Source organism: Spathaspora passalidarum (assembly GCF_000223485.1).
Source record: "Spathaspora passalidarum NRRL Y-27907 unplaced genomic scaffold SPAPAscaffold_1, whole genome shotgun sequence".
In the NCBI taxonomy this organism is placed as follows: Eukaryota; Fungi; Ascomycota; class Pichiomycetes; order Serinales; family Debaryomycetaceae; genus Spathaspora; species Spathaspora passalidarum.
In genome coordinates this window covers 1088379-1114165 of record NW_006767425.1, presented here as the reverse complement: position 1 = coordinate 1114165, position 25787 = coordinate 1088379, and the positions used below count along the sequence as shown (strand labels likewise).

The window sequence follows — 25787 nt, the reverse complement described above, 5'->3', positions numbered from 1 at the left end:
TTAACTACTGATACATTTCAGATTAAAATGTAATGACATGTTTATCACAATCAGAGCGGGATGGTGTGTGTGGGGAATCCCGCGAGGATCAAACATTAAGTAGATATGTACAACATAATGACAAAAGAAGAAAATTAAAAAGTAAAGATGCCAAAATTCATATGGTGCCTTACGTAACTGATATGTAACAAAAGACATCAATTGTATAAAAGTGCGGAATGTCCCGCTAAATAATCGGACCCTGCATTATATCATTGCGGAGTCAAAATAACTATAATTCCAGAGTGAATCCCGCATCCCGCCGTTTATTACACTAAATTTTATTGTGGTCTACCCTCTGCTAAGCCGGGAAAATAGTAATTATTTTCGGCGCAAATTGGACACTTACCTATTCCGGTAACCCTTCCGCATCTCCTCCTACTTGAATTTTTCCGCAATGCCACTCAAATCATGGGGAAAGATATTTTTGCAACATGTTGAATAATATAAATAAGCCCTGATGCCTTCAGGGTTGAGTCAGTTGTTCGGTTATTTGAAGTAAGTCATTCTCTTCTTTTAATCGTTATCATGTCTCCAAGTAAACTCACCGACAATACTGAACCTGTCGATCTTGAATCAAGATTTGTTCAAGTCAAACAACGTTTGATTAAACCTGAAAATGTGGAAAAGGTTACTGAAAGTTGGAAGAAACTTTTAATTGAAATCGAATCTGAATTTGCTAGAATTGCAAAGGCTGGTCCTTCGTATGTTCCAAGATGTGACTTTGCTTCGATTAAAGATCAAAAACTACCAAAGGATATCTCTGATTTATTTAAACAACGAGGTGTAGTTATGATTGACAATGTTATTGATGAACAACAAATTGATATTTGGTTCAATGAATTGGTTGACTTTTGCAAAGAACATCCAGAAACTGCTGGTTACACATTTCCTAATCCTACTGCTTGGTATAACGTGTTTTGGACCAAACCTCAATCTGAAGCCAGATTCCATCCAAATATGAAGAAGTTAGTCGCTACCATGGCCCAGGAATTCTATGTGGAAAATAAGTCCACATTGCTTGATTTAGACACTCAGATTGTCTATGGAGATAGAATCAGAATTAGAGAGCCTGGTGCCTCAGCTACTTTACCACTTCACTTGGACTCATCTTCAATTGAAAGATGGGAAGACAAAGAATACTCCAAGGTATACGAACAAATCTTCTCTGGTAATTGGGAAGATTGGGATCCATTTAAATTGGACAACAGAGCCCATGCTAATGAAAACTTGTATGAACACATCCATGAAGGAAAATCAACCATTTGCTCTGCTTTCCGTACCTTACAAGGTTGGTTGGCTCTTTCCAATAACAAATCTGGTGAAGGTACGTTAAGAATGTTACCCAACATCAAGCTTTCAATGGCTTATATCATGTTGCGTCCATTCTTCTGGAAGGATCCAGAATCAGGTGATATAAATGATTATGAAATCGACTTGTCTACTCCCAAATTCCCTGGAGCTGTTCCATCCACTGGACAATTATTCCTTCAAGATTTCTACCATCACTTGCACCAGGGTGTTATTTCTATTCCTGACGTCAAGAAAGGATCTTTTGTTTACTGGCATTGTGATATTCCCCATGAAGTTGATCGTGAACACAATGGTGATGGACCCTCTTCAGTTTTCTACTATGGTCAATGTCCATTGAGTGTGATCAACATCAAAACCTTGTTGGATACCAAACAAGCATTCTTGAACAATGTTTCTCCTGAAGATTACAGGTCCCAATTAAGCGAAGATGATAAAAAGAAAGAGTTCCAAGGTGGTGACATTGCCCATTTGCAAGATGACCCTGATGCTAAAAGATCAATGGGCTTGTTACCTTTTGAAATCACTGACTCTTTGACAGAAGGTCAGGTAAAAGTCAGACAAATTGCGAACGAAGCACTTGCTAATGGTTCTGTTGACGTATCAAATTATATTTAATGGGTTTTTGTTCTGGTGATGTTTGTCTTTTTTACACAGTTTGTTTAATCTAAATATATTGTTTATTCCGTTTTCTACATTAACATTAAATACATCAATAAAATCTTAAATAGTTTTTCATAACTTCTCCATTTCACCCGTATTAATCAATCAGCCGGTTTTTTTTTTAAAAGAATTAAAATAACATGATATCCGAATCTCCTCTAAGCTAAGGCAATGGCGTAATCTTCATCAACGACATACTTTTCCCAGTCATTAACCCATCCCATCAACCCCTTCTTCTTGTTCTTTTTAGAATTGTCGGCCATAAGTCCGAAACTGTTTTCATCACAATTGTCCAAATCTCTTCTCTTCCAAATACTCAACACTATTTGTCTAGTCTTACCTACATTACCTAATGTATTATCTTCCAACTTGTCGAAAATTTGTAAAGTCAAATAACGCAAATCTTCACAATCGGGTGAAAGACTAGAAATTTCGGAAGCAGCCATAAATACTGACCAGATAAGGGTGGAATACCATTTGTAATTGTTCTTGATGACAATAAACTCCAATAATCTAAAGATTTGATGGACTAATTGGTCAATTTGTTCGTCTTCTGGGGTCTTGTTTAATAAGCAAGCTTCAAGATACAAGATTGTAGCCAAACGTTTGATTTCACAAGATAACAAGAAACAGAATTCTTCAACTTCCATACCAAATTCTTGAACCATTAACTCGGCGTCCAGTTTAGAACTGGCCAATACACTTTCCATCATATTGATATTCATTTCGTCCAATTTCTTCTTCATATCATTGCATAAAATCGCATAATTGGTTTCTGAGATCGAGTTTCTAAATCTTTCAAACGACAAGTCAGTAATGTCGGAAATGATGTTTAATAATCGACGATCGCACCCCATCCAACTGACCAATTTAATTTGATCTGGAGCTTGGACTATACCGGTCTTCAGTTCTTCTTCTTCTTCCAATTGCAAAAAGAATGAGTTCACATCCTTACATGCAGTTCTTCCAATAGATTCTTGATAGTTGAGGAATTCGAGACAGAACTTTAAAAGTGAGTATTCCAAACTGTTATATGGCAAAACAAACTTCTCGGAGTTAATTAATTTCTTACACAACTTCAAATATATGGTCCATTGACGATCACAATCATTGGCAAATTCATAAAGAATAAGCAACACCAATGCAACCAACAAATCAGTAGTGTATACGTGAGGAGTGTTATCTATGTCGACATCATTTCGCAACAAGTCAATTTCATGTTGAATCTTCTTTAATCCGAGGTCCTGGAAATGCTTAGCTTTAGCTAACCAACCCGCTTTTTGAGCAACTCCGTTGAGCTTAGATAAATAAATAGAACCCAAGGAAAGAATGAGGTAAAACAAGGAATTGTTATTTTGGGAGTACTTGACCAAAGCAGATAAATCCAACCCTTTTTCAACTACAATAGACCTTTGCTGTACTTCGTCAGAAGCGAGTTGATTATAATATATTGATTGGTCACCAACAGGGTTTAAGATAGGGGAAATGAAATCGATATAGTAATTTAAAGCGTAATTCAAGGAATTTGGATCTTTCAAGGCATGGGAAATATCTGGGGGTATAATTGAGGATTGCAATGAGGGTACGAGCTTTGGGGGAGTATATACGTGGCTAATATCACGGGTAATATCAGCGTAACCGGTATTTATAAACTTTAATCTTTGCACATTACGAATAATGCCATAATAGGATTCTTTTGATCTCAAGACTAAATCAGTAGTTTTAGCACCATCGGTCTTCTTATGCTTGTACCAAACACCTTCTCTGCCAAACTTCTTTCCTCTTAATTCCAAATCTTCTCTGAATTGAAGTTGAATCTTATAACGACAGTTTATTCCTTTTGAAAGACATCTTGAGCAATGAGGTTTGGTTTCATCACACTTAATTCTCTTGGATTTACATTCTTCGCATCCAAATCTTGATCTTGGGGTCTTTGACTTCTGGCTCAGCTTTTTAGAAGGTTTTGCCACTTTCATCCTAGGTTCTTGAAACTCTTGCTTAATATATGTGGTATCGATAGAGGAAACAGGGGAAATTTGGTCTAATAGCAAGTCTGATGCGGAAAATACTTTGGGAGAAGACGCTATTGAAGATGAAGGAGTGATATCATTATGGAGACTTTGATGACTTCCAATCATAATGTTGTTGTGAGGGTAAACAGGGTAGCCCAAGGGCGAGATTTGTGGTTGTGCATGAGGATGAGCATGTATATGTTGGAATGGTGGTGTGATACTGGAGGATTGGTAACTGGACGCAACAGACGAAGTGGAAGGACTGACACTTCTGAATTGGTTGTAGTAGAACGATGCCAAAGGTGATTCCGGTGGTGGAGTCATGGCGTGGTGAGGAGGGGTCAACTTTTGCGAATCCATGGAATTTGAAAGGACGGTTGCAGAAAAGGTTAAAAGCTTATTTAGGTTTTGACGTATCGGGTTTTGATTTTGGTTGTCTGGCTGATGGGGCCCTTCTTTTTTTTCTCTCTCTAGTCTAATTTCTGGGGCGGCTAACAATATCAACAATGATTGCTAACGAAAAATGTATACGACGAACAAACACTCGAATGTACTAAGTTAAAATGCTTTTAAAGCGTATGAATTTTCTTCGCAACTAAAAGGGATAAATATTTATATATTAGTAATTTAAAGGGTTTAAACAAAAGAGACAAAAATAATTAATTAAAGGCAAAAAGAGAAAACTTGGCAAAAGCGGATTTTTATTAATCAAAATAAATGACGCTAAAAAAGCAATTATTTTTTTACCAAAAAAAACCTCTTTTCTTTATTGTAAAGTTTCACTTAAATTGGATACGTGTTGGGATATTTTTTAAGTAATTGGCGCAAGGTATATGCATTCTTCTTAAGGTTTTGTGTAACTTTTGCTATATTGTGAATTCCACGGTGGATTCTCCGATAATACCTGAATAATTGGATGCTTTTTTTTGTTTCTGTTCAAATGTTATCTTTGTTTCACCTCTATTTTAGTTCTTAAGCGTTAAACAATTGTTGGCACATTGAGACAAGAAAAAAAAAGTAAAAGTCAATTACGAACTTTTTTGTTAAGGAACTGCTTCTTGCTGTTTTTTTCGTTCGTTAACCTTAATCATGAACAAAGCCATGGAGACGGCCTAATGTCCTTTTTTTTTAGAAGCTATTTTGCGATAATCGGAACGAAGCCATTCACTATCACCCAGGCGGCAAAAAATAGACTCTGATTCATCGGGGAATGAGCATACAAAGTGGAGAAATTGACATTAAAATAATGAGAGATTCATTCATCCTGTGGCCCAGGCATAAAAAATAATGCATCACGAATTTCTTTTTAATATTTCTATTTTTCTGTATTGGCCACAGCTTAGTCCAATCACTGAGCAAATTAAGGCTATTGGAGATGGAATGGAGTCTTTGTGCTCAAGGTACACCCCGTATAAACTTCAAAATCATGTTTACAATTTCTTTTTTTAGTTAAGGAAAAGCGCCATCCGGAAGTACGGACTCTGATACGAGCAAAATTTATATAGGTTTCCCCCCACCGGCTCGGATCATTTGCGTGCACAAGGACCTCACAATGCCTCGTAACCCCAGATACCCTGATCCCTATTTTTTTAAATGAAGCACAAAGCATGATGTGATATTGGAGGAATCATGCTATTACGTTTTGTGATGCCAACTTGAAACATGGGGACTTGATTTTTAGATAGAAAACGGTCGATTTTGTAATTTTTGTTTTTTTTCTCTAATATTTTTTTCACTTTTAGTGTTTATTTTTTATGCCGTTCCTGCAAATAAATTGCTCCATTGCGTAGATTAACTTCCATCTGACTCTGTACACGACTATATATATATATCAACAGTGATCAGCTGTTGCCTTCTGATAATCCTCTTCTAATATATGACCAATAGCATGAACTAGCGGACAATAATGACTAAGAATAATACGAGAAAAAAAGGAAGGTAAAGAAGCAACTATAAGCCTTAAACCCCAACCGAAATTTAATTGGAGCCAAGCGCAGGAAAATCTCTTATCAATAAACAAAGGTGGAGAAGTTTGATTCTCGAACCCCAACAAATTTCCCCAATTTGGAACACCTGGCATGTTACATATTCCGACTCACCTCCCTTTTTCACGTCGTGTTTCACCCACGTAGTTCGTTGAGTTACGAATAATCCTTTGATCCGACATATGCAAATCTTCTAAAATCACCTGTTTAATTTGCCACCTTTTACTAGCTCTAGCCTTATCGTCCCAAAATCTTCTCCGTGTGGTGCATAGAAAAGCGCACTCCCGTAAGGTGCGCTTACGGAGATTAATTCCAAGATGGTAGAATTTTTTGTGCCGATCTAACTTAATTTTTGTGAATATTTTGTATGCATCCTGCACATATTCGTGGTAACTTTTTTTGTATTTCTTTGTTTTGTCAAAAAGAGCCAAATATAAAAAAATATATTAATCCACAAAGGGAGGAGGGGTAGAGGCGGGGGTTCATAGGATGTTTTTACCAATTCTAGCTATCTAGGAAATATTTAATTCCGAATCGCAAATAATCTAGTTGCCATGGTAACGAGATCTTCTAAGAGTTACGAAAAATAATTCTAATGAATCATTTCGGAAACAATTAACCGTTTTCACGTGCCATTCGGTGAGCTAAACAATGGAAGAATTTAATTAAGGCACCCAAAATCACACTGCCACTGTTGCATTTATTCTGATAGAACAATCGGAAATAACTTTGCAAGAATTATTCCATTGATTGGAGCAGTTATGTATTGTTTACATTTTGTTGGAGGTTCGACAGCAGCTTTTATAAAGAACATTTTCTTCGATGTATGCACAGTACCAAACAAGTCATTTTGGACAGCTCTTAAGATGCCGATGTAGGTAAAGTTTAGTTTCATCATTTCAATCAGACGCAATTGTAATTGGCTGCTTTGAAGAGCCAGACGATAGAAAGTTTCTGTATTTGTGTATTGTTTTACCAGCACCTCTTAAAATCCCTCATCAAACTTTCGCGGTAAGAATATCTTTTTCGTCTAGATTACGTAACTAAAGCGGCAATTTAATCTAAGATCTCTCTACACTGCAATCATCCATGTTTGTACTTGCACGTCTTTTAATAAATACGCTCCGAAGTTAACCAATGTAATTGCATAAAACAAGGTTGGGGTTCTCTTGCATAATCGTGGGCAAGATATTAGACTCCGTAGATCGGCCCGCCCGTGAATCTGGATTCTTTTTTTTTTTTATTTATTTATTTATTGATTTATTTATTTATTTTGAGCGAATTTAAAATTATTTGAAATGTGTATATATTGTTCTATTATTAATTATTATTCACCCAACGGTTTCGTTTACACTAGCCTCATTAGGTAACTGAGTCAACACGCATGTGCTTGCATGGTGGCTGGTTATGAGTGCCGTTTATTAATAACTATTTTGATGAAAAGGTGTGTGTTTGAAAATTTTCATGGGATCGAAAAATTCAAACAAACCCGTTTCTCGTAAAATATTGCACATCGTACAGAACCGATCGTTAAGATTAAATTTATATTAATATATTAAAAAAAACTCTATAAACATGTTTGTTCTTATATACATGCACCTTATTCCCAAAACCTATTACTTTAATTCGATATCTTTTTCTCTTGTTACATCCTTGGAAATCGAATTGATTGTCTCTTCTGAAGGTCCACTAGCTTCATCAGATTGTTGACTAGCGTTTTCATCAGACACAGAATCTCTACTAGAATCACCACTTCTTTCTTCGTTTTCTTCTTCGATGGCCTTTTCATCTTCTGGTTTGTCCTTCTTACCCATTTCGACATGCTTAGGAACTCTCTTGTTTGTAACGAAAAGACTGGCAAAGAAACTAATAATGGCAAACCCAATACACATATACCAAACATTCTTCATTGATTTGACCATCTGGTCCTTGACAAAGTAAGAAGCTTCTGGGCTCAAACTGTTCAAAACTGCATTGGATGAGATCAAACTGTTCAAATCAATGTGAACCAATTGTTGAGCAACTGCAGCGTTGGCTGGATCTCTAATAGCCTTTGAATAAATATTTCTTAAAGAAGTGTTGAAAACTGCATCTGACAAATCACCAGCAACAGCGGCCATAAGGGATCTGGAGAAGTTGATGAAAATTGTAGTCATAATTAACCCACCTGGTGTCTTTGGAGCCTTGATTTGTGCAGACATGATTGAAGGTTGCATTTGTAACCCAGCAGCCATTCCAAGAGGAATCAATAATCCAACTTGAGTACCAAAGGACGAATCAACCTTCAATAAGAGCAAGATTGAAGTACCAATAACCCCGATAATACCAGAAGAGATATTGAATACTTTAACATATCTGAACTTTTGCATCATAACCCCAGAAAAGATGGAACAAAGAACCACAGAAATAATGCATGGCAATAAATGTAAACCAGCACCCATGGCAGAATGATCTTTGATAACTTGGAAGTAAATTGATAAATAGATCAAACCAGCAATGAAAGCAGAGAAAATACCGGAAATTGCCAATACTGAGGCCACAATTTGAGGAACAGTAACAATATCAGTGGCAATAATTTGATTCTTTGAGAACCTGAAGTTCCACACACAGAATAAAATCAACAAGACAGGACCTAAAACAAAACAGGAAATAACAGCACCAGAATTCCATGGGAACTCAGAAGCACCAAAGGTTAAAGCCAATAAGAACAAAACTACACCAGCAATCAATAAAAAGGTACCAATGTAATCATATTCCTTTAATTGCTTGATATAGTTACCCTTAGGAGTTGGTGGTCTGAAGGAGTACAAGAAAAATGCCATGGCAATACCACCAATAGGCAAGTTGATGTAGAACGCCCATCTCCAACTAACATGAGAAGTAAACGCACCACCAATCAATGGGCCAAGAACCGAGGCGACAGCAAAGGTAATGGCCAAAATAGCCATACCAATAGGTCTCTTATTAATTGGAACAACTTCTGTAATAATAACAAACGCAAGACCTTGAATACCGGCCCCTCCGACACCGGCCAAGACTCTACCACCAATCAAGACATTCATATCGTTGGCTAATGCACACATAAGGGAACCAGCCTCGAAGATAACTACGGCTGCAACCATGGTCCATCTACGACCGAAAATGATTGATAATTTTCCAAAAGGTTGAATGAAAACAGCCATAGTCAACAAGAAACCAGACGATAACCAAGCAACATTGGAGAAATCATTGAATTTATTACCAACAGTAGTTAAAATGGTAACCACGATGGTTTGATCCAATGCAAAAATGAAAAGACACAAGAACAAGGAAATAAAACAAAGCACCAACTGGGTTCCATGTAAAAACTGGTCTTCTCTTTTAGTACCATCACCCGCATCAGCTTCTTTGAATTTCTTGTGGTGATGATCTTGACCCTCAAGGTCGGCAGGTGCATTCTCTGAAGTAGCAGAATTTACAGCAGCAAGTTCCTCTCTACTCATGATGTATTAGTTATAGACGTTAGATTATACTTTCTGAAGAACATAATGATACACTTGCCACCTAGAGGGGGAACGCTAATTTATATACCATCTTAAAAAAAAAGCATAATATAGAATGTTGCACAAAATCTAAAACAATACTCGTCAGGCGTGTGGCGCATCTTAATATGTATGTATGGATGTGAAAAAGAAATTGACCATGTGCAAAATCCGAATTTGCGTCGCATTTCCGTTTAATCTCCGGAATATATAGGGGATAATCACTGCATATAAGTTATATCCGACAATTTGTACGGAAATAATTTTTTTCTCTAGTGCAGATTTTACGAGGCTTGTAGTTTTGGCATATTAGTAATTACACAAAACACATGTTGCAGGGAGTAAGAAAGGGTTCAGGTACTAAACGAGAGAATTGGCATGTGTCGCATGTATTACTACTGAGAGATATATCCGACAATTTAAATCCAAATAGAAGATACTTAAAGAATTCTCCGAACTATGGTGGAACTGTTCGTCCGAGATCTATGCAAATTTATTATTTGATGACTAAATTCGCAACAATATGCTCCTGAAATTCACGGATTGGTCACAAAGATTGTCATGTACAGCCGTTTAAACATGGTTGCGTCTACTATTTCTTAAAACCGATATCCTACAATAAGTTAAGATATGGCTTTATTGTTTTTGACATGAATTAGTCATATTGATATGGTGAGCATGTATCTTTTGCGCTCCTTGAGTTAAGGATGGAGGGAGTGGGAACGAAAGTAAAAGCTTTATCACCTAAATTTTGGTTTCATTTTTTTTTTTTGCAATAACCGAATTAAGACAAGGGAAGAAGAGGGGAAATATCCGATTTCGGAATACTTTAGTCAACAGATTTGCTATTACTAATCATAACAGTTATTGGAAATACCAGCAAGGTACCGTAGATACAATAGTAATAGATAGAATTGTGGAGAAGTAAATGAGCAAATATAGGCTTTCATTAATCCGATTGTGGAAGGTGCGTCAAGGTTGCAAGTTTTTTTGTTTTCTTTTTATTGCTTGGACAAAGTCCTTTTACATTTATTTTGTATTGATCTACCTCCTGCAAACACATACATGAATGTAGTTGGATTCTTTCCCAACTGTTTTGATCGTAGATGGGTTGTCTAGACTAAATTCATGGATTTCTACCATATGATCTTGATCACATATATCTTCAATTACATTAATAATACTCTATTACATAACTATATACAAACGTTTTTTTTTCCAATTACTCTACTTCAACATTCTTTTCCCTTGTTACATTCTTTGAAATTGAGTTGATCTCAATGTCATCTGAAGGATCAATATCTGATTGCACACTTATATTTTCATCAGATCCAGAGCTAGTTCTTGGCTCGCTAGTTTTTTCTTCAAATTTCTCCTCTTGTTCTACTTTCTCGCCCATATCAACATTCTTAGGAACGTTCTTGTTGGTGACAAATAGACTTGCGACAAAACTAATAACCGCAAACCCAATACACATATAATAGACATTTCTCATTGATTTCACCATTTGTTCTTTGATGAACAAAGTGGCTTCTGGGCTCAAAGTACTCAATACTGAATTTGAAGAAATCAAACTGTCCAATTGAACATTTTGCAACTGTTGGGCAACTGAAGCATTGGCTGGTTCTTGGATAGCTTTGGAATAAATGTTTCTCAAGGATGTATTAAAAACAGCGTCGGCTAAATCACCAGCAATCGCTGCCAAAAGCGATCTGCAAAATGTGATAAAAATTGTCGTCATAATTAATCCACCTGGTGTCTTTGGAGCTTTAATCTGGGCCGACATGATTGAAGGCTGCATTTGTAAACCAGTTGCAATACCGAGAGGAATTAATAATCCAACTTGGGTGCCGAAAGATGAGTCAACCTTTAACAATGCCAAAATACCCGTGCCTATCACTCCTACAACTCCTGAAACAACATTAAACACTTTAACATATCTGAATTTTTGAATCATAACCCCGGAAAAGATGGAACAAAGAACCACAGCAATAATGCATGGCAATAAATGTAAACCTGCACCCATGGCTGAGTGGTCCTTCACAACTTGGAAATAAACTGACAAGTAAATCAAGGCTGCAATAAAGGCTGAAAAAATACCAGCAAGTGCTAATACTGAAGCAATAATTTGAGGAACAATTACAACATCTGTGGGTATAATTTGATTCTTTGAGAACCTGAAGTTCCAAATACAGAATAAAATCAACAAGACAGGACCTAAAATAAAACAAGAAATAACTGCCCCTGAGTCCCAACTAAAATCAGAAGCACCAAAGGTTAATGCCAACAAAAATAATACCGACCCAGAAATTAACAAGAATGTTCCCAAATAATCATACTCCTTCAATTGCTTGATATAATTTCCTTTAGGAGTTGGTGGTCTGAAGGAGTACAAGAAAAATGCCATGGCAATACCACCAATAGGCAAGTTGATGTAGAACGCCCATCTCCAACTAACATGAGAAGTAAACGCACCACCAATCAATGGTCCAAGTACAGAAGAAACAGCGAATGTCACAGCTACAATCGCCATACCAACTGGTCTCTTGTTAATTGGGACAATTTCTGTAATAATCACAAACGCGAGTCCTTGAATACCAGAACCTCCAATACCAGCTAACACTCTGCCTCCAATTAAAACATTCATATTGTTAGCTAATGCACACATAAGGGAACCAGCCTCGAAGATAACTACGGCTGCAACCATGGTCCATCTACGACCGAAAATGATTGATAATTTTCCAAAAGGTTGAATGAAAACAGCCATAGTCAACAAGAAACCAGACGATAACCAAGCAACATTGGAGAAATCATTGAATTTATTACCAACAGTAGTTAAAATGGTAACTACGATGGTTTGATCCAATGCAAAAATGAAAAGACACAAGAACAAAGAAATAAAACAAAGTACTAAATGTGTTCCATGTAAAAACTGATCTTCTCTTTTTGTACCATCACCTGCATCAGCCTCCTTAAATTTCTTGTGGGGGTTATCTTGGCCTTCAAGGTCAACAGCCGCACTAGTTGAATTTGCAGTAGCAATCTCGTCTCTGTTCATGGTATACTCTTGTATTTAATGTCGATTGAACTGAAGAGAAAGCACTAACTCGGATGTGTTATTGAAGGGGAGACAACCAGTTTATATATCATCCAAAAAATAAACAGATACGCACAATATTTGCAACGCAAACCATGTGTGTGATACCCCCTCTTTATGGTATCATCAAAAATAAATATCTAGTATGTATGTATGGATGTCAGATAAAAGAAATTATAGAACCCTGTTTCGTAGTTGTGTTTAATTCCTAACTTTTCGGAATTAAGAACTGTATACAAGATTGCTATCTATAGACGGGATTAAATCTGAAGATGACGTATTTCCAAGTTTTTACGAAGGCTGCAAGTTGATATGTTCAAGATATTGCAGCGGAAGAAGCCATAATAGCTTCTTACATGCGGGAATTGTATGATATTACTATCAGATAGTCTCATTTCGAATAAAAGCCCGTGGCCAATACAGTCTGTTATAGTGCTATCCAATGGAATTCACAGTGGGAATTTTTTTTCCAAGGTTTTCTTGTTTATTATTTTGTCGTTGCAAATAATTTTGGAGCGCATCTGAAATGCTCGAATTAGAAATTATGTCATACAGCCGTTTAAGATGGTTACATCTTAGGTTCATTGTTTGCTATTTCCGACAATGAGTAAAGTACGGCCGAACTTGATTGTTCCATGTTAGTCTGTATAGCTAACGATATTACATTTACGTCATTCGGGACGAGGAATTTTCCATTTACATAAAAAGACATGACAATAGTAGTTTTTATGTTACATTACTATTTTTGAGCTTTGTTTGCAATGCCTGAATATTTTGTCACGTTTCACATATATTCAAATTGGTTATAAGTGAGCACGTGGTAATATACTATTGAAGATTAATGTGATAAATCAAGTGAAGCCAGAAGATATTAGTTTGTTATTAGCTTTAGAAAGAGAAAGTGGGGTAGATAAACTTGTGTAACACAGTCTCAAATTGAACACAAGGCGCAAATAAACTTTTGAAAATAAACACGACTAGTCACTTACTTATATTTAAACATCAAGAAATTTCATAACAACTAGAAATAAATAACGATTACCAGTCCCAAAAGGAATAAACCTAAACAATCATATCCCACTAAATCTTAGAAGCGATTACTTGGCATATGTAGGATTGTTTGTTGTCCACACTACACAAAACAAAAACAATAGATTCAGATCAATGCAATTTGTTTATTTTGATTTTCTTGGAATTGGTAGCACTAAAAATGTCGGCTTCTGAAGTTCGAAAAAAAATTATAAGCGAAATATTGCCCACAACTTATATCCCCTATATATCTCATGAAAGATCTCCTTTCAACATAGACCTATAGACTAAATATACAACAATACATCACAGAATGAGGTACACAATACCCAAATTTATAAATGTCCTAATGGATGAAGTGGGAATAGTCACCGTATCCAAAGCAGGTTCTGACGTTGCAATCATCATTGCTCTTCGAATGATTCGATTGATTGGATTTGGTGCAACTTCGTTAATTCTTGCATTATACATGAAAGCATTGAATATAACAGAAGAATATATTGGGTTTTTCATGACCCTCACATTTATAGGTGATTTGGTTTCCTCATTCTTGCTTGCTATCATTGCAGATCAAGTTGGACGTAAGAAAATGCTTATTCTTTGTTCACTCATGATGGCATTAACAGGAATAGTATTCAGTTTTGTGGACAATTTCTATGTGCTAACAGTAGTGGCAGTTTTGGGTATACTAACCCCGCTGGGGGTCGAAGTTGGTCCGTTCAGGACGATAGAACAAAGCTCGATAGCTTCATTGGTTCCTCATCGTGACAGATCGGATATTTACGCGTGGTATACTTTCCTTGGAATGTTTTGTGGCGCGTTTGGAAGCTTCCTTGCTGGTGCATTGGTCCATACTGTGAATGAAACCTATGGATATTCATTAGTGTTTAGTTATAAGTGTGTGTTTATGGCATATGCTTTGCTTTCCTTGATTTCCTTTGTGCTATGCATATTTCTTTCAAGTAACCTTGAGCCTGCCAAGACGGAACCAATTTCTGAATCCGATAGTGAAAATACCCAATTGATACCCGAAGTTCCAACAAAGTCCAAGCTCCTGCTGTTCAGATTATTACCACACCTTAGCCCTCATACTTACTTGATCGTGCTTAAGTTGTCCCTTTTGTTTGGACTTGATGCATTTGCTTCCTCGTTGACACCTACATCTTGGATTTCTTTTTACCTTAAGAATAAATTTGATATACCAACTACTTACTTGGGTTCGGTTTTCTTTACCACCGGTATAGTTAGTGCATTTACGTCATTATTCAGTACATCACTCACCAAGAGATGGGGTGCAGTGGTAACCATGGTTGCTACGCATCTTCCTGCTTCTATGTTGTTGACATTTGTTCCATTTCCATCGTCATTTGTCATGACTATGGCTATATTGGTCATTAGAGCCTCTACACAATCTATGGATGTAGCACCAAAACACGTGTTTTTGGCTACATTGGTGGCTGATGCTGACAGAACTGCCGTTTTTGGATTTGTTAATGTTGTGAAAACATTAGCACAAGTCATTGGACCAAGTATTGTGGGATTCATGACCCAAAAAGGTCTTCAATGGATTACATTTGTCATTGCTGGTTGTTTAAAGACAACTTATGACATTGGTATTTTGATTACATTCTTGACTTATAATCATCATAGCGAACATTAATTGCATATACATGTATATTTACAATCATTAAATTTAATTTACGACAACTTTAAAAATCTATAAATGTGCTTTTGAATTCTTGCGGCTATCTAAAAGTTGACTAACAGTATCAACAACGATATTTTCCAAGGAATTAAACCTGCGGTTGAGTAATTTTCTTGTAGCACTATTATTAACTCTGGCTAAATTCATAGTATCATACTCACCAGTTCCTTCATTACCCTTTGGAAGATTCAATTGAGGGAAGTGTTTGTTAATTATATCAAGGATCATTTGAGCGCTATATTGTCCATTACTCACTAACAATCTCCTACCAACTGCTTCTTTAGAATCAATGGCAAAAACATGTGCACTGGCAATATCTCTAACATCAATAAACCCACCCATTTCATTATCAAACTTTTCATCAGGACCAAGATTTAACAATTTTGTGAATAATTCATTGGAAGCATTAAGGTTCTCAGGGACCCCATATGCTTGTGGACCAAATACATATACCGGGTTTATAGCCACCAATCCAAAACTTGGAATATTTTTAAGCATGAATTCCCAAGCATATTTTTCAGCAAGTGCCTTAGCACAATAATATGCTGTGATACCGTCATTCAAGGCATCTTCATACTTGGTATTGTTCCAGTTACTCTCGTTAAACGACAATTTAGAATTAATTTCGTCTTCGTTTGAATATATGGCTGCATCAGACGAAGTCAACACGACTCGTTGCACTTCAGGTTGGTATTTCACAATTGCCAGCAAGATATTTTCAGTTCCTCTTATGGCTGGAATCAAAATATCGTGTTCTGGATCTGTGGTCTCAAAAAAACAGGGAGATGCAGCGTGGAACACATAGGTTATACCTGGATTCTTCTTGAGTGCGTGATCGAAAGCTCCTGGTTCAGCAATGTCACTCACTATTTCATAGGTGAATTTGTCGGTTGGTGATAAACAGGATCTTAAGAGTTCTCCCTTGGCTTTTGTTCTCACAGTTCCGATGATTTCATAATTTCTGGCAAGGAGAAGTTTGATTATATGTTGAGCAATGAAACCTGAGGCTCCAGTAATGAATACTTTGGTCATTGGGTGTTGTGTTGGTAGATTATTTGACATTTGGAGGAACTGGTAATATTTGACATTTTATATTTTGTGATATTTTGATAAGCTCGGATTGGATTTCCTAATTCGGAACGCGCTAAGATCTATTGTGGATATAAAATAAATTTTATACTGATGGTTAATGGTGATATCTACTTATTTAAGTGACAAGCAATGATGAACAGAAGTTCTAGTGAGATTCAACAGATAAATCATAACTTAAAAATTTCATATTGAATACCCCTTCTTTAAGGTATTTTATATTCTGTACTATTTCTTTACCGTTTTTGTTTTTTTTTTTTGTAGGGTAAGTTCTGCAATAATTACCACAAGTTTGCTACTGTATAGGTAAAGATAAAACTTACAATGGTACTTTAAATATTGGTATCAATTTCACTTGGCACATATTAGCATGTTTGAAAGTATTCTAATAGTATATTTCTCAAATCGGTCCTGGATATGTGCTTGTTACAGTCACTGTTCGAATTGGAACACCCACAAAAACAGTCACTGTTTTTATCAATAACGCGAATAAAAGCTACCGTGGTTGTCTGGGTAAAAGTAGTAGTCCATTCTCTTGTTTCAGTGACAAATGGTGGTATGTGGACCCCAGCTGGCTCAGACACTGCAATTTTACTAAGGCCTGTTTGACCTGATGACACTAATAAATCATAGAATCAGGCCGTTAAGGTCTGGTAGTAACAGTAGAATAGAAGACATTTTTTCCAGCCAATACGATATACCTGTGTCTTCGAACCCGGCCCTCGGCAATTTACACTTTTTCCCTAAATAGGATGTAATTTATAAGGTGAACTATTGGGTAGTCTTTTATGATGTAATTATAGTTTAGTTTCTAAAAGAGTGTTACTAACTGTTGCAAAATATAGTTGTTTTTCCTCGTAGATTGTTCACTATTTAATATATTACAACATTTTTTACAAAATTTTACCCAAAATTGTAAAGTAGTAAACAATTCTAAATCTAGCTGAATTGAAACAAATAAAAGTAGTAACATATACTATTTACGCTGATAACCATATTTGCAAACCCACATACATTTTACAGCTGATTTTCAGCGCAATTTTTGACATTTAAAATTTCTAACTACATTTACCTGGGATAAAAATGGCGAAATTATTTTTTTTCGGTTGCGGCCATATCTAGTAGAAAACACCGTTTCTCGTCCGATCAACTGTAGTTAAGCTGCTAAGAGCGAGACCGAGTAGTGTAGTGGGAGACCATACGCGAAACTCTCGTGCTGCAATCTGTTTTTTTTGCCTTGCGCACGCCCTAATTGTTGTTTTTGATTTCCTATACTAACCAGTCTTAGTAAACACTTATCGAGTACAAGAGCTACACCTCAGAATTGCTTATTTCTTAAGTTAAAAGGAGTAAACAGAGTTTGTGAATGAAAGAAACGATTGCGGAATGATTACTAGACGTAATTTTTTATTCTTGTCATGAAAGTGTACTTTTTCAGATATTAGTGATATCAATAGTTTAACTGGAGGAAATAGGTTCCTGTTTGGATCGCCAAGAAATTAAAGTTCTTCGATGGGGGAACCTTAATTTGACAGTTCCATTAGGTATATAAATTATTCCATAGAACTACGTTTGTTAGTCTTACCTTTGAATATTAGTATTTAGTTCAATGCCTCTTGTATTTGTAATCCACCAACTATATAATACAGATACTAGCCAGAACTTGGATTTATATTCAATTGCATAGACTATTTTCATTATGCAAACTCCACTTGTTACCTAGGGGTCTACTTAGTGAACCTTTATTTCAAAACTATTGCGTGCTAGTGGTTACCGAGATGAGCTCTGTGGTGGCTCAAGTTTTTATTATTGTACCACCCGAGTTCGGTCAGTGGGGAGCTGCATTATTATTTGAGCAATCAAAAAATTTTTTTTTGGCTTGAGCAGGTCCACGTTTTCTAAGAAAGAGTAGTTTTACACCTTTCATTAAATCCAGAATTCTACAAAAATTTCAGGTTATATAGTAAGATAATTATACTACGTTACAAAAGAATTTGGGGTTACTTACTCTAGGAAAATTTGCTTGCAAAACTTGAAGAAAGTTCATGAATTCAATTTTAAAATTAGTAAACTAAAAGCGAGCCAGTATTTTTTTTTTTGCAATAATTTTGTACAAGTAAAACTGCCCGCCTTAGTTCCAAATTAGTTATAAATACAAGAGGGGTTCTCCCAATAAATACCCATTTATTCTATACGTTAGCATATATATATATTAATAGCATATTAATAGCAAATCATTAGTCGTGACATTTGACAAAATGAAAATACAAGGTTAAACTAAATTAACCCATACATCCTGGTCAAAGAATTCAGAATCATCCTCCTCCTCATCATTATCATTGCTAATATGTTGTTTCACCAGAGAACGTTTTGGAGGCTCCATTTGCACGTACCACCTATCATGGTTTACTAGATTATTGTTTAGGTCATTATAATAATCCCATGCATCTTTTCTAAAGATTGGGAGATCTTCAATATTATAATACTTTGGATTTGACAAATCTTGATTCAAGTTCTGATGCCTTTGTGTACATTCCTTGGTGATATCATATTCATCCATTAACATTTCCAGATTACAAGCTCCAGATCTAGTCAATTGACCAAATTCGTTAAATCTATGTTTGGGAGACTTTTTGCAAATATAATCAGGAACCCACATTTGGATATCCTTTTGATAATTATGATTGTGGTATTTGGTTTGGGTGAAGGATTTGGTTCCATATTTATAGGTTAATATCTGACTTACATTTTGCGGGATATATACCGAGGCACCTTCGAAATATGTGTGTCTTAAGGGCAATAACTCATCCAATGAATGCCAGTTCCAATTTTTGCAATGGACAAGCATATCTGATTCCTTATTGTGGAATTCTGCTGGTGGATGAAACCCAGTACGTGAAAGGGCGGAAATATCAATATATAACCCACTGTTTATATCAATGAATCTGGCATCTATGAAGTTTTTCCCATTTCCTTGGCGGATATAAGTTGGGGCAATTTCCAACAAATATCGAGCATTTCCATACCTTGGGTTTTCCATTATTATTGACTGATTAAAATCGCGGGCTAATCTATCCAATTGAGCAATGGGGATTTGTACGTCGATATCAGTATCCCAAGGCATATTTATTCCGTTATAGGTCCATCCTAGTAAGTTTCCATAGTTGATCCAAGTGTTGAATCCGTGAACCTGAGTAAATTGGAACCAACTTCGAACCATGTGATGAAGAATGGAATGTCTTTCTCGATCACCAATGTATCGTTTAAAGAAGGGGAATGACAAATGATGGGCTCTACCCTGGATTATGTCTGTTATAATCCAAGGGTATTTGAAGTATCGTGGTGTATTGTCTACCATTTTGTTGGAGTATCTAAGGAATTCCAAATGCCGACGTTCCCTGGTTGTTATTGTGCCATTTATAAATTTATCGGTTAATTTGTAAATTTCTACGTCAGGATTGAAGGTGAAATCGGATTGATCTATATCAACAATTTCAGTGAATGGCTTGAATTTATGAGTTGTGAATGAATGGTTTGTATTGAGGTTGGTGTGATTCATGAGATCAAGCACATTTTGGGTTGTTGGTGTGTATTCTTGTGTGTTGTTAAAATTTACCCCTAATCGTTTCTTACCAATGACGGGAATCTCAATCATAGACTCATCCGTTGTCAAAAAGACACGCTGAGGGATATCCTTAACACAATATAAGTTGGCCATAGCTCGATGGACCTTTTTGTCATAAGATTCCAACCAGTAGGCATCAACGTTGGAGAACTGAATAAGCTTTTTGTCGCACTGCCCGTGAGGCTTATCTCGTCTATACTTGTCGAGAATAGTTTCAGCAGGATCTAAGTCCACCCAATCATCCCAATGAAAGTATATCCCAGTAGTATTGCTGCTAGTTTGTTGGTTTATATGTTGCAATAGATTTATTGCTATGGATTTGGGATTGAAGTTGCTATATTTGTGGTGTAAAAGGGCAGCATTTTCTAGTTTCATTTGAACAACAGCTTCTGTTAGGTACTGCCTACCTGTCCATACAATCAAGACTAGAATAACTAGCAATGGGAGTATGTTTTTAATCCTTTTGTTGTAGACTCTAGTATATTTTGACATTTGGGGCAGGAGGAGGAGGGGGAGGAGGCTTGGCTATAGTTTGTGGACGGCACCCGATCAAGAAAACTCTTAACCTGTATCAAATTAGTAAACAAAGGGGAAATGGATGCGAAAAGTGAGTAGTTAACTCTGACAGGCAGTAATCAAGACGAAATAAAGGTGTAATATAGTAATATAGTTTAAAAAAACCGGTGGTTAATTTATCTAAAAATGTTTATGTAGGATATGTTAAATTTTTTTAAGCTTTTAATAGATGAAGTTTAATTTTGGTTGCGCGATTGCTGCTTTGATAATTTTTTTTAAGACAAAATATGTAGAGGTAGCACGACCTTAAAAAAAAATAATCAAGCGAGCATAAAATCTTGTTTCAGGGACCAGTCGCTTCGAAGTGGGGTGGCTAATGCAGCAAGCGTAATTTTTGACTGCTCTGCTTAAAGTTGCTTTAAATCTTAACAAATCGAAGCTTCTCCATGTAAAGCTTATTTGTTTTATCGCGGTATAACAGATCTTAGTATGACCTTTCGAAACATACGAAGTTCTGTCCCGCTATCTACTTCGTTAGCATTTCCCAATTAGGCAGGTCATAAAAAAAAAAGAAATTTTCATTCGATTCAGAGTGGGGACCGCCACAACTTAGCATAGCCAAGGCTTACAAGGACAAACAAAAAGATGTTCTCGACTAGTATCATTGTTAGTTTGACGATATAATTACACCAATAACAGGTTCGTCTGATCGATTTGACATTTAGTTGGCCATTGCGACATGAAGCAGAACCATCGTCAGTGCAAGTGTCGACAACGTAAACATACACAAAAAAAAAATTCTCAGCTCAAAAAATTCGTTTTGTGTTCGATTGTGACATGGAAAAATTTGACAATGAAACAGGACACAGCCACTCCAAGAAAGATCTTGAATAATTCATCTAAATATAACCTACGGCACGTGCTTGCGGAAGTACGAATTATTCCGTCATATACATTCTATTGGTATTTACATCTACGTCATAACAGGTTCCCCTCTTGTCAAATTCAAGAATCTTAAAATACATTTTACAAGGCTTAGATTGTCGACTTAGATTAATATTTCTGATTAATTTTCCCGAACGGAGATAAAGCCTCAAGCTTAATTTTTTTTAAAAAAAAATTTATTACTTTGATGTGAAAAACATTAATATCTCATTTCTATTAAAGTATTATATATAACTAATGCAAATATGCTGCACCTATCAGTCGTATCTTTTTTATGCCAAGGGATCAAAGAATTTTTGCAATCGTGTATTCCGAAAAACTCTCATCCCCATAGTACTTCCGTGCGCAAAATCAAATCGTAATCTCAGTTTAATAAACTGTTCGTCAACTCTATTTAATCCAAATCTAACATTCTTAACAATGGTGAACCAAAATAATGCATAACTTAACCCAATGAGTAAATCAACCCTCCAATGATGGTCCAAGTAAATAGTGGCCCACCATTGAATAACAACAAACAAAAATGATGCAACTTTGACAGCAGTCCATCTGGCATAATATGAAACAAAGAAAAATGTCATAACTGCCATGGCCGAATGCAATGAAGGAATTGCTCCAAACACGATTGGCGATGCATGGAATCCTTTGGAATGTAAATGTGTGCCCAAAGCAATATCAACTCTAATTAGTCCTGCTGCATATCCTGGCATTTCGTAATTGGCTTCTTTATTCTCCCCATACATGTGAACAAACCAAGGTGGTGCATTGGGGAATACCAAATGTGTAAGTACACCACATATGTTTTGAATCCCCAAAGTAAGCCCGTATAACTTGACTGCACCCGGGGCATGAAATACATAGAGCCATACCGCAGTGACTATAGGAACTGTAATGTGACAAATGACATACAGAAACCATGCAAGTAGATCCTTTTGCGTGTTAATTGGATCTTTAAACCAGTAGTCTATATTTAATATACCCCAACTGAGAAAAAATAATAAAGGCGGGGCAAAATACCAACAATTGCGTGGTTGGTAAGAATGTGTTGCCCGCAAATGGTCAATAATTTTAGCATTAGTTTCTGATTCCCGTTGCGTTATCTCTGCTTCAGACAAAGTACGGAAAAACTCGAGGGGAGGAACATGATCTTCTGGCTCAATAAATGACAATGGTTCGATGGTTGAAGTGGTGGAGTCGAGGGCAAATGAATCCAATCCAAAGTGGTCCTCCAAATCACTGCTGTTGGAGCTTTCGGATGATATAGATTCTTCCCGAATTTCAATGGATTCTCGCTTATTCAAGATGGGTAAATACTTTGTCAAATTTTGACAATTGTTAGGTCGGTAATATTTGACAAAAAGTAAATAGCTAAAACTTGACAAACATAAAATCATAAAAACGCTGCCTACCATATTGGAAAACATATAATGGTCCATGATAACGGGTAATTTGACATGAATGGGGGGTCTGATAGAATGGGGAATTAGTCCGGCATTTTTGAAAATCAATAACCATATAAAGACAGTTGAAAAGCCTATCCAAAAGTTCAAAATTAAACGCCATATAGGCTTCTTGTTTAAGCCTGACCAAAATATCCTCGACAATAACTGATATAAGAATATAAATGGCCTAGCCACAAGTGAGAGAGTCATAGTAGTAGCAGCTAAAAAGTTAAAAAGAGGAAAAAGCGGGAAGGAAGAAACGAAATGAAATTAAACAAAAATAAATAAAGGGGAATAGGAATATTTTTATAAAACATTATTACAAGGAGGCATAGCTAGTTGATTATCTAAACAAAACAAAGGCAGACTAGAATCGCAAACATGAACAAAAACATAATAAAAAAAAAAAGGCATTTTGCCAAGCTACCTGCAGGAAATATGTCAAGAAACACCCGTATTTTTTTTGGTTCTATGCGGGTTGGATTAAATTATTCATGATTCAAAATTAATTGCTCCGGAGGTAGTGATATCCTTGGTTTCCGATATTAGAGCGTTAGTCGCAGCTAGGTGATGCATCTTGTTGACACATTTTTTTTTGAAGAGATTAGTCGTGTTCTGCAATATACCTTTCAAGTTGTCACAAGATAGTAATAGTGAGCGTGTGACGATAGATGATAACATAGGTTCTTGATAAGCCAAATAAACTACTCATCAAATCAGGTGATATGCCGTAGCTACACGGACTTATAGTTAGGCATCTAATCTATTTCGTTTGATCCATCAGACCCACGGCAAAAGTTTTTTCACACGGAGTTAACACAACTCAGTTACTAAACCATCAGTGGCTGCATATTTCTAGTTAATATGCAGGGTTCTAGATAATATGCAGGATGATCTAGAAAATCGATTTTACCTTTTCTTCACTTGCAGAATAAGGTTTAAACAGGAGAATTAAAGACAACTCTAATTAATATTCATTTCATATGTTTGAATAGGCTTAGAACTTCCCGTATAAACCGAGGTATGATACCTATTACAAAAAAAGTCTCGCGTGATACTCTTTATTTTAGTTGAAATGCTCTAAGAAAATAGGGTCTCTACAAAAAAATATCTGCTTATCTGCAGGTCTAACTCCGTGTCCCGAGGAATCTATTCCGCTCCGTCAGGAAATCACGTTCGGTTATAATTTCCTATTCAATTATAGTCGATCATTTTTCATGTCGTAAGAGTATACCCCTTAGACGAGTCACACTAGTTTCAAGTACGTAAAGTTGCTGGAGATCACACATAGTTGGGAGGGGTTCGTTGATATTTGAATGATTTTTTTTTTTTCAACGTTGCTATGATCAGTCTTTTTCCAATGTGTTATATAATATGTATATAATCAGTGGCAAAGCGAAAGCGTGAAATGTTATTTTTTAGCTTTTTCACTAGGTCCCAGTTTCAAACTTATTCCTGAATTGTTATTTTCCAAATGACTTGAAGGTTTCCGGCTGGCTTTTACTGAGTATATCTTTTCTATAAATGAAATCACGAGACTGGTTGCGAAAGCGGGTGAGAGGAAAATGAAGAACTTGCCATATCATGTAGACATGTCAATCCTATAAGCATGTTAAAAATCGGTTGTGACATACGACCCAAAATTTCAGGACGAGGACCCTATTCAAGAAATTTGAACAAAGAAATTGCAACTATTATAATAATTTTGAATAACAGAAAATATATATTCATCTGAATGGGGAGCCTCTGGTTCAGTCTAAATCTTTGCAATTTCTTGTCACATTAAATAAGATTTTAGCTATTCCAAATTGTAAAAATAGTACTTACATGTGTTTTAAAAGCCTCCTCTTGTCGCATAGTATAAATCAATCGCAGGAAATACTGTTGAGTACACGACTGAGCGCGACGGAGCGAATGCAATAGGTTGTAAATTCCCAAAATATCCTAACCTCTTGCAGGGTGGGGGATACTCTCAGCTCAGCCGAGGGGTGGGTGGAGGAGGACAGTTCCATCGTTCAGTTTTTATACAATGTATTCGATATATCTGAGATGAGATATACATTTTTAACCTAGGTAAAGCAAGCAAATATGTGCGTAATTCAATATTCGGCTTTCTAGATAGATGTACAAATATGCGCAATATAACATAGTCAATAGACTATTAGGAATGTCCACCACCTCTAAGGGTATCAGCAATTAATAATTTCAAACTAAAGGTAGTGCCTCATCAATGGCGTGTCAGAACCAATTCGGAGTGAAATAGCACAGACTATGAGCATACCGTGTTTTTTTTTTGTTGCAAACGAAAATGTTCGGACTTGCATTTTCGCGTATTCCTTCAGTGTTTTTGTTTTCAATATCTTGGCAATGAATCAATATGGTTGCGAAAACTGAAATTTCACGCACGGCGTATTTTTTTTGTTGTTATTTTCAACACTAAATTTCAGGAACAAGGAAAGTCATTGGTCGCCTTCAAATTGAATTTCTGATGCTCACACCAGCCGTACGCATAAATATCCATCAAGTATACTTCAGCTAGGAAAAATCAAAATAGTTATATAAGATGAAATGCACAGGTGTTCAACTCTGAACTGGAAATAGCGGGTTGAACTTCCTAGATCTTATTCATAATTGATACAGTAGTCTGTTGAAATTAGAACTGATCAAAATCCCTCTCCCTAACAACATCAAATAAAGATTAAAAATGTAAGATATGTGAAAAATATCAAATAACTTCATCACTGTAAGAGTGCTTATCCTAAACAAACAAAAAAGTCAAGGATTTCTCGACATTTCCCTTTGATTTTG

General features: G+C 36.1%; 12 protein-coding genes across 12 annotated transcripts; 2 read left to right on the top strand and 10 right to left on the bottom strand. All coding sequences in view use genetic code 12, as the record gives it.

Annotated features, from left to right (window-relative positions):
- Positions 1-567: 567 nt before the first annotated feature.
- On the top strand, positions 568-1968 carry SPAPADRAFT_133205 (uncharacterized protein; the record flags this gene model as incomplete). The annotated part of the gene is made up of 1 exon (XM_007372498.1): positions 568-1968. One exon carries the CDS (start codon positions 568-570, stop codon positions 1966-1968), a length of 1401 nt encoding a protein of 466 aa, XP_007372560.1.
- A 203-nt stretch (positions 1969-2171) lies between these two features.
- Positions 2172-2870, bottom strand: SPAPADRAFT_132293 (uncharacterized protein; the record flags this gene model as incomplete). Its single annotated transcript, XM_007372497.1, has 1 exon — positions 2172-2870. The coding sequence occupies one exon, from the start codon at positions 2868-2870 to the stop codon at positions 2172-2174; it is 699 nt and encodes a 232-aa protein (XP_007372559.1).
- An 893-nt stretch (positions 2871-3763) lies between these two features.
- SPAPADRAFT_58333 (uncharacterized protein) lies at positions 3764-4579 on the bottom strand (the record flags this gene model as incomplete). The annotated part of the gene is made up of 1 exon (XM_007372496.1): positions 3764-4579. A coding segment is annotated over one exon (419 nt), but the record flags the coding sequence as incomplete, so codon positions are not given.
- Positions 4580-5802: 1223 nt separating this feature from the next.
- Positions 5803-6455, bottom strand: SPAPADRAFT_58332 (uncharacterized protein; the record flags this gene model as incomplete). Its single annotated transcript, XM_007372495.1, has 1 exon — positions 5803-6455. One exon carries the CDS (start codon positions 6103-6105, stop codon positions 5857-5859), a length of 249 nt encoding a protein of 82 aa, XP_007372557.1.
- Positions 6456-6463: 8 nt separating this feature from the next.
- Positions 6464-7214, bottom strand: SPAPADRAFT_58331 (uncharacterized protein; the record flags this gene model as incomplete). The annotated part of the gene is made up of 1 exon (XM_007372494.1): positions 6464-7214. One exon carries the CDS (start codon positions 6906-6908, stop codon positions 6711-6713), a length of 198 nt encoding a protein of 65 aa, XP_007372556.1.
- A 412-nt stretch (positions 7215-7626) lies between these two features.
- On the bottom strand, positions 7627-9492 carry SPAPADRAFT_58330 (MDR family MFS transporter; the record flags this gene model as incomplete). The annotated part of the gene is made up of 2 exons (XM_007372493.1): positions 7627-8723; positions 8751-9492. 2 exons carry the CDS (start codon positions 9490-9492, stop codon positions 7627-7629), a joined length of 1839 nt encoding a protein of 612 aa, XP_007372555.1.
- A 1261-nt stretch (positions 9493-10753) lies between these two features.
- On the bottom strand, positions 10754-12589 carry SPAPADRAFT_131326 (basic amino acid transporter; the record flags this gene model as incomplete). Its single annotated transcript, XM_007372492.1, has 1 exon — positions 10754-12589. One exon carries the CDS (start codon positions 12587-12589, stop codon positions 10754-10756), a length of 1836 nt encoding a protein of 611 aa, XP_007372554.1.
- A 1294-nt stretch (positions 12590-13883) lies between these two features.
- Positions 13884-16407, bottom strand: GRP1 (Grp1p; the record flags this gene model as incomplete). The annotated part of the gene is made up of 1 exon (XM_007372490.1): positions 13884-16407. The coding sequence occupies one exon, from the start codon at positions 16392-16394 to the stop codon at positions 15375-15377; it is 1020 nt and encodes a 339-aa protein (XP_007372552.1).
- SPAPADRAFT_133256 (uncharacterized protein) lies at positions 13971-15317 on the top strand (the record flags this gene model as incomplete). Its single annotated transcript, XM_007372491.1, has 1 exon — positions 13971-15317. The coding sequence occupies one exon, from the start codon at positions 13971-13973 to the stop codon at positions 15315-15317; it is 1347 nt and encodes a 448-aa protein (XP_007372553.1).
- Positions 16408-18168: 1761 nt separating the features above from the next.
- Positions 18169-19964, bottom strand: SPAPADRAFT_58328 (uncharacterized protein; the record flags this gene model as incomplete). Its single annotated transcript, XM_007372489.1, has 1 exon — positions 18169-19964. One exon carries the CDS (start codon positions 19807-19809, stop codon positions 18724-18726), a length of 1086 nt encoding a protein of 361 aa, XP_007372551.1.
- Positions 19965-20315: 351 nt separating this feature from the next.
- Positions 20316-20755, bottom strand: SPAPADRAFT_58327 (uncharacterized protein; the record flags this gene model as incomplete). The annotated part of the gene is made up of 1 exon (XM_007372488.1): positions 20316-20755. A coding segment is annotated over one exon (158 nt), but the record flags the coding sequence as incomplete, so codon positions are not given.
- Positions 20756-21809: 1054 nt separating this feature from the next.
- Positions 21810-23189, bottom strand: IPT1 (inositolphosphotransferase; the record flags this gene model as incomplete). Its single annotated transcript, XM_007372487.1, has 1 exon — positions 21810-23189. The coding sequence occupies one exon, from the start codon at positions 23187-23189 to the stop codon at positions 21810-21812; it is 1380 nt and encodes a 459-aa protein (XP_007372549.1).
- Positions 23190-25787: the final 2598 nt, after the last annotated feature.